Genomic DNA, 12,201 nt, shown 5'->3' with positions numbered 1-12,201 from the left:
CTATATATATATATACATACATACATACAGCTAAGTTACGTGGGGGGATGAATTTTATTGATATCCATTGCCAAACCGCTAAGTTCGGGGGGGGGGGGCATTTTATCGATCTTCATTGCCGAACCACTCCAGTTCACTTCTCTGGTATTAGTGATGTAGCAACTCATTTCTGCAAACTGTATCGGCCTTTGCTTTGGATAACATCGGTGGCATGGGGATGAGAGTCATTATGCATAAGCAACTGCTGGTCTTCCATTAACCTTTCTAGGTGCAATCCCATGGCATTCATGATCAAACGGAGTCTTTACCCCTTCTATAAGTCATACTGACAATATTTAATGCGAGACATTTAAAATTAAAAAAAATTTTATTATATAAATGTTCAGAGTTTTTAGAAAAATATAAAAATTGCAAATAGAGAAACAGAAGTTTCATAAACAATAGTAAAATCATTTAATGTACTTTGTTATATAGTTATTGGATGATTATTCTATCTTATTAATGCAACGGTTTATCTACTTTATAGTTTTATATGTGAATGCGTCTGTGTTTATTGAATTATTGAGTTAGGTGTATATTTTGCCATGAAGGAGAATGTTATCAATCTATTTTATCCAAGCTGCCTACCTAGATGGCACGTACCTGATCAAAACTGAAGATATGGGGTTTTCAACAAGTACAGCTATTTTATGATTAATCTCAGAAGGGAACATTGTCATACCTGGCTACTTTGTTGATGACACTTATTTCCCAGAAGACAAAAATAGATTTGTTCTTTATTGTCTTCAGCAATGTAGTAGCATTCATAATTCAGTCAACTGAAATGATTCCACTGCTTGGCTGACGTTCATTTAAACCTATGGTTCCCAACTAGGGTCAATATGGCCCTTGTGGGTGCATGAGGGATTTTGCTGTTGAAATTTATCTGCAATAACTTGGTCATACTTCTACAATTTACAAAATATTCTCTTTTACTTGTTTCAGTCATTTGACTGTGGCCATGCTGGAGCACCGCCTTTTGTGTCGAACAAACCGACCCCAGGACTTATTCTTTGGATGCCTAGTACTTATTCTATCGGTCTCTTTTTGCCGAACCGCTAAGTTAAGGGGACGTAAACACACCACCATCGGTCGTCAAGCGATGTTGGGGGGGAAAAACAGACACACATATATATATATATATACATATATACGACAGGCTTCTTTCAGTTTCCGTCTACCAAATCCACTCACAAGGCTTTGGTCGGCCCGAGGCTATAGTAGAAGACACTTGCCCACGGTGCCATGCAGTGGGAATGAACCTGGAACCATGTGGTTGGTAAGCAAGCTACTTACTGTGCCTATATTACAAATTTTTTTATACAATTCCCAATAATATTTAATTATAAGAATAACTTTTTTTTCGAAACATCGAATGGCTAGGAAAATATATTTGAGTAAAATAGGTATCAAAATAATTCATAAGTATTTGAATTTTAGCTTGTAGGGGAGTTATGAGTTAGCAAGGATGACTCACAGTTTAACTGATTCTAATACTACTTCAGGGTATATATAAGAACACTTTAGGAACATTTTAATAGGCCAGAGCCATCACTTAGAGGAAGGGGCTATATATACATGTGGAGTGGGAAAGGTCGAGGGTATAAAAATAACAATCAACGGTTCATTAGGTGACGCTGAATAAAATAAGAGAAAAGAAAGAAACTGGAAGTGCCAAGAGACGATGCTGATGATGTCAAGGAACCAGTACGGTCTCTTATAGGTTCGCTGGATTCTGGAAGAGAAAAATGAACAGATTAAGTGAACATCTCAATAGAGCTAAAATATGTGAACATGTTAACTAAAATATGTGAACATGTTAACTATTTCATTTTAATGGAATCCTTATCTGAAAGAAACTAAATGGACAGATTGTTTTGGGTAAAATGTTTGAATGCTAATATTCCCAGTTAAAATATGTGAATGCATTATATGAACGGAAACAAACATACATGAGCACATTATGCGAATATATCAACTGATGTAAAAAATATGAAGATATTAAGTGAACTAAAACTGACTTGTCTCAAGATAACAGCAACTGTGAATAAGAACTCACTTGAGCTGTGACAATTCATCCAAGCCAACCAGAAATTATGAAAGTATTTTTTTTTTTACTTGTTTCAGTCATTAGACTACAGCCATGCTGGAGCACTGCCTTGAAGGGTTTTAGTTGAAATCAACCCCAGGACTTATTCTTTAAGCCCAGTGCTTATTCTATCAGTCTTTTTGGCTGAACCACTGAGTTACCAGTTGTCAAGCAGTGATGGGGGAACAAACATACGTACATATTACACACACTGGGTTTCTTTTAGTTTCCATCAACCAAATCCACTTGCAAGGCTTTGGTCAGCCAAGGGCTATAGAATAAGACACTTGTTCAAGGTTCCACACAGTGGGACTGAACCTGGAACCATGTGGTTGGGAAGCAAGCTTCTTACCACACAGCTACACCTGCACCTATATGTATGTACGTATGCATGCATGCATGTCAATAGTTAACACAGTTGGAATATTAATAGGGAAACTGCACTGGAGTGAGTATGACCAAAAATTGTGGCCAAGATGTTAAAGAGTGGAGTGAGTAGTAGAGAAAAGTGCAATGTTAAATGACTTACTTTCAAGAGAAATCTGTCTTTCATTAGAACCTTTAGTATTAGTTGCTTTACACACATAATTTCCGTAATCAACACTTTGTACTCCTTTGATGATCAGTTTACTGGTGACACGGTTGAATGCTCCAGAAATGAACACAATTTTATACCTGTCAAATAACAGTTACTGTACACTATCAACATTGAACATTATTTTACAAAGCAATTATTGCAAAGGTTTATGGGTTCCCTATTTGACACTTACTGAGACAAACCAGTGTGGATGCCACTATGTGGTTTCTCAAACTAATATAAATTAGCAGCTAAATGCCCTCAAATATACCCAAATGTCTTTAAAATGACATGGTAGACAAGGTCATCCTAAGATGGTGCTTTTTACATGCCACCGGAGCCTGGCAACGAACATGTTCAGATGGTGCATTTTACATGTCACCAGCTGGTCCCTCCATTGGATCAACCTTTGGCTGACTCTCTTCCTCCCATTCATTCTCCACATTCAGCAGTCTTTCATAATGGCTGAATGTGGACCAAACTGACCGTTGCCACTTCAGCAGAAATGGCAAATATATAGATTAAACACAGAGCATAAATTACCATCAGTAATACATAAAAGATAACAGTCATATATAGAATATGAATTAAACATTAGTAATACATGTCCTTTGCAGGTACCAGTGCCACATAAATGCTCCCCATGCTGGTGGCATGTAAAAAGCACCCAACACACTGTAAAGTGGTTGGTGTTAGGAAAGGCATCTGGACAATTGGAATCTGGACAGCTTGTCAGCTCTGGTCAAACTCATGCTAGCATGGAAAATGGACATTAAACAATAATGATGAAGAATACAGATGCATAGGTCATATTGAACATAAATTAATATTAGTAATAGATAGATATACCGGTCAGAATCTCTGTCTATAGGGGTTCCAATCCTGGTCCAAGTAATTAGTTCTTTGGTAACATCAGGGAAAGCTTCAATGAAACATACCAATTCTGTTCGATAACCAAGTGCCTGTGCAACACGACTTTTCTCAGGATTGATTTGAGGAGGAACTAAAAACAAAATTTTAAAATGAGTGATTATTTTATAATTAAGATAAATGATTAACCTAATTGACTCTAGAAAATTTTTTACTGTGAACATCAGAAATAACCCATTGTGAAGCGGTTATGTGGAAGTAGGGACTGTCACATGTGCAGATGGGAGTCAGGTTGGAGAGTCGCATGTACAGATGGGAGTTAGGCTGGAGAGTTACGTGCAAATGAGAGTCACCCCAGAGCAACAATTGCATGTAATGTACATCATACTGGAAGTTATACTGAAAAATTCCCAACTGCTATTCTAATGGCTCCAGACACATCACAATTCACTCGGTTACAATGTGCTTACTATACGTTAAGCCATATGCCTTTTCAACATGAAGCTTACAGCTTATCAGAAAATGCAATTGGCCAAACACTAAAATGGTCAATAGCTTCTTTAGTTGCATAACCAGTAAGTGACAAAATTCTATAATAGAAAAACACATAATTCTATTGTAGCAGTAAGTATTCTTTCTTTCACTTGTTTCAGCCATTTCACTGCGACCATGCTGGAGCACCACCTCCACTTGAGCAAATCGTCCCCACGACATATTTTGTAAGCCTAGTACTTATTCTATCAGTCTCTTTTCCTGAACCGCTAAGTTACAGGGATGTAAACACACCAGCATCGGTTGTCAAGCGATGTTGGGGGGAAAAGCACAGATACACAAACATGCACATGAACACACTTATGTAAATATGGGCTGCTTTCAGTTTCCGTCTACCAAATCCACTCACAAGGCTTTGGTCAGCCCGAGGCTATAGTAGAAGACACTTGCCCAAGGTGCCACGCAATGGGACTGAACCTGGAACCATGTGGTTGGTAAGCAAGCTACTTACCACACAGTCACTCCTGCGCCTATGAAGTTTTCTTTAAATAAATTAAATAAATATGAATATGAGGTAGAGAAAACTTAGATGCATGAGGGTACTCGACAACCACAAAGCTACACTTCACAAAGAGTCCTACCTCTGCTCCAACAACTTTTGCTCTTCTGAACTTGATAGTTTCACCCAATATGCTGGTTTTCCCAATTCATATCCTCCCCATTGTATCTCACTCATTCCCAAGGCCTTTGCATTAACCTACCTTCTTTCCTTTCTTCTCAAAATGTCTCAAGGCCCTCCTCAATCTTCTGCCATCCAAACATGGCATACAATACTTCCTCAAGAGCATTAATGTCTCCAATGTGAGAATGGACCCCAAACCACTTCTTCCTGTCTCACAACTAACCCTCATCACACACAACTTCAAAAGCCCTACAGTAATCATGGGCACTGCACCTTATGCCTGGCTAAACTAGATAAAAAAAAAAATTAAAACAGAAAGATACTCACATCGCACAAGGACTGAGATGACTCTCTTATCAACACCTGCTTCATTGACCGCTTGGCAAATATATTTGCCTCGATCTTTGGGTGTTATCTTGTTAATTGGCAGCAGCGTATTCTGGAAGAATAAAAATAAACAATTGTTTCCCTAAAACAATTTTGTCATTTATTTATTATCCTGCTTTCAGTTATGACCACATTGGCCCACCATCTTTTCATCATATAACTGACTATTAAACTTAATGCTTAACAGTTATTTCATCAATCTCAGAATGATAAAAGACATAACTGACCCTCCAATAGAATTTGAAACCAAACTGTAATTTTAATTTCTGAGGTGCAAGTAGCTTAGTACGCCATAGATATACACATCCTTCATGTAGTTCTTAGGGATATTCAACTTTACATAGAATGTGACAAAGCTGGCCCTCTGAATTACAGGTACAACTAATTTTTACCAGCTGAGTGGACTGGAACAATGTGAAATAAAGTGTTTTGCTCAAGGACACGACACACCACCAGGAATTGAAGTCATGACCTTATGATTGTGAGCTAAATACCTCTAACTATCAAGTCATGCTCCTTCGCACCATTATCACTTACCATGGTAGATTCATGGATGGTTGAGTTTTATGACAGCAAGCATTCTTTCTATGAAATCAGAAGAAACTATGTTTCCAAATGAGTTTAATAAACTAGAGGAGTTGTGTGGGGAGTTCAATATATGAAAATAGGACAAGCTTGTAATCCAGCCATGGTGTTTGTAATATATATATTTTTCATCTCCTTTCTTTCCATACATACATACATATATATATTTATATATATATATATATATATATATATATATACACATATACATGGTGCATGTAAGTAGTCATATCTAAACAGCACAGTGTATGTGTGTGCACAGCAGTCATAGTACATACACACACAAATACTTTTCACAAAAACAGATACACAGGTACATTGACACATACAAAACAAGCCACACACAAATGTATGGAAATAATTTCAATGTTTGATTATAACAGGTATTTCATATAGTGTACAAATTATAAATAAGTGGGTGATAGTGATGTGAAGGTGCATGGCTGAGTGGTTAGAGGAATTCAGCTCACAATTGTAAGGTTGAGAGTTCGATTCCAGGAGGTACACTGTGTCCTTGGACAAGACACTTTATTTTATGTTGCTCTAGTTCACTCAGCTGGCAAAAATGAGTTGTACGTGTATTTCAAAGGGTCAGCCTTGCCACATTGTGTCATGCTGAATATCCCTGAGGACTACATTAAGGGTACACGTCTGTGGAATGCTCAGCCACTTGCATGTTAATTGCACAAGCAGGCTGTTCCATTGATCAGATCAACTGAAACCCTCGTCGTCGTAACCGACAGAGTGAAAGAAAAACAGGGAGCACAGATTGTGGTGATGGCCTGTGGATGTTTTAATGACTTTTCCATGTCAACAGATATGCTTTATGATACGATGTGATGCTAACTTGAACTCCTTACCTCAGGATAAAGATACATACAGATAGACACTTACCCATCTCTCCATTCCACCGTCTGGTAAATCAGCTCCAGCCATTCGTGACCAGATGACCTTTGGAGGGGGCATTCCTTGGGCATTACAAGATAGGGTCAGTTTCTCTCCATAATCAATACTGGTGTCACTACTTGTTCTCATGTCAAGGATTTGAGGTTTTTCTACAAATAGAAAGCATCGCCATTACAGCAATCATAATCAACATAATTTAATATCTGCTTTTCATGCTGATATATGTTGGGTGGCTTGACAGGAGCTGACAAAGGGATCTTATCAAAGGTTTTCTCCAGGTCAAAAAATGCCAAGTACAGTGGTTTTCTCTAACTTCAATACTTCTACAGTTGTCTGGCTAAGATAGTATTAGTAGCACTTCTCCCTGGCATAAAACCAAATTGCATCTCAAAGTCTTAGTAAATACCTTCAGGTAGATGGCCCTGCTCAATTTGTAGAAAAGATGTAGGTAGAAACTCCATAAGATACACCTAGTGTAAGCTTTGAACACATAAAAGATGAAGCAATATCAGTGAAAGGTTAACAGGGAAACTAACTTTTGTATGTGAAAGATGCACAGCTACAATAAATGCAGAAAATGTGCAGAAAAAGACTCCATCAACTACTGGGGGGGAGGGGGACAAGTTAGAGGTAGTAGATAGCTTCCGTTATCTAGGTGACCAAGTTAGTAGTGGTTGGCATTAATAAGGGCATCCAGCTGTAGAAAACCATGCCAAATCAGATTGGAGTCTGGTGCAGCCTTCCAGCATGCTAGCCTGGTCAAACCATCCAACCTATGCCAGTAGGATGTATGATGATGATGGGTCTTTTTCTGTTTTTTAGACAGTAAAGTATGATTTGAGAGATCTGTGACTGCTATTTGTAGTACTCTGAATAACCTCATAATGACTCTGGTTGGCTAAGAATGTGGGTGCTGGGGGGGGGGGGGGGCGTATACATGCATGTACTCACCTACGACCCTCACAAAGCGAAAGTCAGAACTATATTGTTTCTCATCTATTTGGACCTTACACACATATTGTCCTTTGTCACTCTCTTGGATATTCTGGATGGTCAAACGCCAGGAGACTGCAGTCACCTGGACAATAATGTATTTCTGGGTGTTTGACGAACTGGTGTCAGTGCCAACATCATGTCTAACTTTGCCATCGATACGACTCCACTTCACCTGTGAATATCAATCAGTTTTACATTAAATTATTGTATTAATCAATAAAGATATTAATGAAGATGATGATGAAGGATAATGATAGTTATGATGTTGAAGCTGATGATGATAATAAAAACTGTCTCCCATCTCAATATGCTGCATTTGCCAATGTGTAAGACATACTCTCTTGCACAAGACAAACCTCTACGTTTTTGTGGAAAAGCAAATTCAATACATTTCATCATACACTTGGTATCCTATCCATAATATGGTCACATTAGATGCATAGTAATTTTTTGTTACATTCAAGAAAAAAATAAAGCATGGCTCATACAGTACAGATGTGCTGTAGCCAACAACAGCCTAAGTATTTCTATTAAAAATATTTATTGCAATAACAATAATGATCTAAATACAAAAGTGACAGACAGAATTAATGTCTTAAGTTTTCCAAAGAGTTTCGTGGGGATGAGGTGAACTGGAAGGAAAGGGCAGTGATGTCAATGGCTGATGGGCCCTACCGAAAGAGGAAGGGTGAGTGAGAAAGTGAGGGAAGTAGCACCAACATGGTCTTCTTTTGCGTTGGGAAGCCGCAGGGAAAGAATGTCGGGGAGACGAGTGAGCTGGAAAGGGCTTTAGCAGTAGGTTAGACAGGTAAGGAATGTCTTGAATTCAACACAGATGGACAACTGCTGTTCTATAAACATGTAATTTCATCTGACTAAATGAACTGGCTATCTACAGCCCATTTCATCCAACTTGAGTGGCGGGGGGAACAAACCAGAAAGGTAGTCGAAGGAGGTATGCTTTTAAGAGGAGGAAGGTTGAGAATGTAAGTCTCTACTGAGAAACAAGTGAACAAAGTAGATTTCAAGTGAGATCAGAAGAACAGAGACTGTTATTGTAGTGATTTTGACAATGATGGTGGTTAACCCTTACCGGAGTATTTGAATCTTTGTTCATGACAACGCACACCATTGCGACATCATCATTTTTTAAAGCAGTAATCGTTCTATCTCCAAACTTATCTTCAGGTTGCTTAATTGTCACAATTGGATCAACAGAAATAACTACAAAGAAATGAAAAAGTTAATTCTAGTTCAAGGATTTATTGACAGAATGTTTAAGCAATATACTTTACTTACCTTAGCGGAACAACTTTACAGGTTCATATCCAAGATGGTATTTGAAGTTGGTGCTTATCAATAATCAACTCCACATGTTAAACTTGTGTCCAAAACCTCTCCCATCAACTGTTTTCAGATCTGATTTGAACCCAGCCTACACATCTTACCAACTAAGACCTTAGATGCCTGGAGCTGTAGTCAGTGTAAGGCCTGCCTTGATGGCCGTCATCCAATTGTCCACTACAACAGCAACACCATTCCAAACATGGAGGTAGAAGATCAATAGCATAGGTGAAGGATGTCAAAACCAGCAGGTTCTAGGTTCAAATCACAATAACTTTTAGCACAAGGGGGCACACACTGTAAGACACCAGTGGAGAAAAACCTTCAAACAATGGAGATTTTTCAGCATTCATTAGCACAGATCATTTAGTCATAAACAAGGTACATGATGGTGGCACAGTTCACTACTGTATCTTGGCCACCTAAATAAATACGCTTTTGTTTTTAGCCTCAGGTCAACCTTAATTAAACAAGCTTATGGTCAAAAGCTTCCAATGGTGACCATTCTGTCAGAGGCTTGTAGGACTGTATTATCTAATCTACTCTTCTTTAAGGTAATTCACCTTAGCTTTATCTAGCTGAACAAGTCAGCAGTGGAGAGGGATGCTCTGAGAGTGTAACTGCTCGGGTGGGTAAAGTTCAGGGAGCTTTTATCTTTGTTTGTAACAAAGGGCCTCTCCCTCAGAGAGAAAGGCAGATTGTATGATACCTGTGTGTGAACAGCCATGATATGGTTTGTATGGTTGGATGCTCTTCCTAACGCCAACCACTTTACAGTGTGTGCTGGATGCTTTTAATGTTGCATACAAAGCTGACAATGGAACATATGGAAAACAGGAAAAAATACAACAAACGTAGAAACATTCATCTTTCCATCAATTATCGACCAAAAATCATAATTTCGATACCTTACCAATAATATTGTTCAATTTGGTGGCGTCAACAACAAAAACATTTCTCACATATAAATGAACGAACAAAAAGGACAGAATGAAACGAGTAAAAATGGACGGAGTTGTAGACTGAACAGTAAGAAGGGCGAGTTATGAGGACAACAGGAAATATATAAAACAAAAAAAAGCAGAGACGGTAACGAAAAATAATATACACAAACACACTGAAAGTCTTTTGGATACACGAATAGCTGTGACATTTGAGACAAAGATGTTAGATTAACAAACCATGAAGTGATCAGAGAACTCAAGAACTACGAGAGTTAAACTATATTTTCTCCGAAATGATCTTAGAACTTCTGCTTATATAGGGAACTTTAAACTTCTGTCTCCTTACGACATAGTAACTTCTTAAAATTTGGTAAGTTTGTATACAGTAACGGAGATACGTTTGCTTTACAATGTGTAGTTGTGGATTTGGTTCCAATACGTTATACTTTATTTAGGTAAATATTTCCTATCATCGCATTGGGTTGACAAAAGTTTTGTGAAAGTAGATAGATAGCCATCTGAGAGACGCAACATGCTCTTGGGTGCTAAATTTCGTCACTCGATGTAACACATCTTTAGGCCATTATCGAACTCCACTAACTTACAAGCATTAGAACCAGCAACTTAGAGTTCCAATCATAGAGACCCTGCTAATACTTCTCGACATAAACCCACTACGACCACAAAATAAAATTATCAAAATATTTCCAATTTAGATCAAGACCAGAAATTTTGAAGAGTTATAACGATCCCAATATTTCATCCAAAAAGACGAAAAACAAAGTTGACCTCGTCGACATTTGAACTCAGAACCTATAAATAGCTGAAACAAATATCGCGAGATATTTCCTACGACGCCATAACGATATTGCTATGCCACCGTCTAATAATAATAATAAATTCTTTTATTGGCCATAAGGGCTAATATAGGTCAAAACATTAAAGGACAACACAAGACAAGATACAAAGGGTTTTGCGAAAAAAAAAAAAACATTCGTGTTAGGGGAAGACACTTTAAAGGTTACTTATGGAAAAACTCATAAATACAGGTGTATTCTGAGAATTGGTCCATACCTACTGACCATTTTTCCGACATCCACCCATCTTTCAACAAATAATAATAATAATGGTTTCAAATTCTGGGAAGGGTTTAGACAATTGCATCGACCCAGTTGCTTGACTGGCACTTTATTTTATTGACTCCAAAAGGATGAAAACTAAAGCTAACCTAGAATATAACTGAAATAAATACTGCGGGTAATTTTCTTTGACACCTTAACGATTCTGTCAATCCACCATGCGAATAATAATAACAACATACCCTCTTTATTGACCACAACGGTAATAATAAAAAGCTTTCTTAACATCAAAAGTTGAATAGTTAAGCCATACAAAAAAGCTAAAGATGTACTGAGAGAGCTAAAAGGTGTGATGAATAGCGTTAGACCTTCTATACACCTGTCACATCAAGACCACACAAAATACACAATAATATCAACGTTAAGAACATTTCTAGAGTAAACTTAAACCATCAAATTTATAAAATAACTGGGCGTTCATATCAGGATTATTTGGTCTCATACATTTGTAAAACAATTTCATGACGGTTATAATGAGGTCATATACAAGATAATACAGACATACCATATATATATATATATATATATATATATATATATATATATATATATATATATATATGTATATATATATATATATATATATAAACGCAATTAACTTTCAAGTGAAACTATAAATGAATAAAGGTGAGAAGATATCATTAAGAGAGTAGCCGTAGGAAGACAGACTTACCTGGAGAAAGTGTAAAAGAATAGAGCAATAAAATATAGGTCAACCTTCGCAGGTTCTCCATTTTATAGGAAATACCTGTTGGAGGAGGACGCATGCGCTTAGAGGACACCTGAAGAGTGAATGTGGACAGGTGAAGAATGTATGAGCTGCTGTCACACCTGTAGCTGTATTTGACACGCACTTCACTCTAACTACTTCTCCTTGATGTCTCATGCTTATATTTAATGACAAGCCTTTCCACTATAGGCACAAGTCCTGAAATTTCGGAAGAACGTCCATTACGTCGACCCAATGTTCAACTGGTACTTATTTTATCGAACCCCAAAAGGATGAAAGGCAAAGTCAAGTATTTAAATTTGGAACGTAAAACCGGAAGAAATGCTGCTAAGCATTTCGTCCGGTACAGTAAAGATCCTTTTATTAATGATTTCTTTTATTGACAACAAGGGCGCAAGACATTGAGGACAGCATTGAATGA

The 12,201-nt window shown here is 37.5% G+C and overlaps 1 protein-coding gene across 1 annotated transcript; it reads right to left on the bottom strand.

The window, feature by feature from the left end:
• Positions 1-348: 348 nt before the first annotated feature.
• LOC106869853 (protein amalgam) lies at positions 349-11,796 on the bottom strand. Its single transcript, XM_014915776.3, has 8 exons — positions 11,724-11,796; positions 8,717-8,847; positions 7,579-7,795; positions 6,616-6,776; positions 5,077-5,188; positions 3,555-3,708; positions 2,658-2,803; positions 349-1,774 (listed from the first exon to the last, which is right to left on the bottom strand). The coding sequence occupies exons 1-8, from the start codon at positions 11,782-11,784 to the stop codon at positions 1,656-1,658; spliced, it is 1,101 nt and encodes a 366-aa protein (XP_014771262.2). The 5' UTR covers positions 11,785-11,796; the 3' UTR covers positions 349-1,655.
• Between the last annotated feature and the right edge of the window lie 405 nt (positions 11,797-12,201).

Source organism: Octopus bimaculoides, chromosome 20 (genome assembly GCF_046866305.1).
Source record: "Octopus bimaculoides isolate indiv1 chromosome 20, ASM4686630v1, whole genome shotgun sequence".
Classification (NCBI taxonomy): Eukaryota; Metazoa; Mollusca; class Cephalopoda; order Octopoda; family Octopodidae; genus Octopus; species Octopus bimaculoides.
This window is presented reverse-complemented; position numbering and strand designations above follow the sequence as displayed.

Bases quoted from the DNA above. Each gene is read 5' to 3' on its own strand.
- LOC106869853 (XM_014915776.3), bottom strand. From the start codon at position 11,784: ATGGAGAACCTGCGAAGGTTGACCTATATTTTATTGCTCTATTCTTTT. The intron at 5,189-6,615 runs GTAAGTGTCTAT...TTATTCTTCCAG, and splicing joins ACGGTGGAATGGAGAGATGG to AATACGCTGCTGCCAATTAA. The intron at 1,775-2,657 runs GTAAGTCATTTA...TTTCTCTTCCAG, and splicing joins AAGACAGATTTCTCTTGAAA to AATCCAGCGAACCTATAAGA.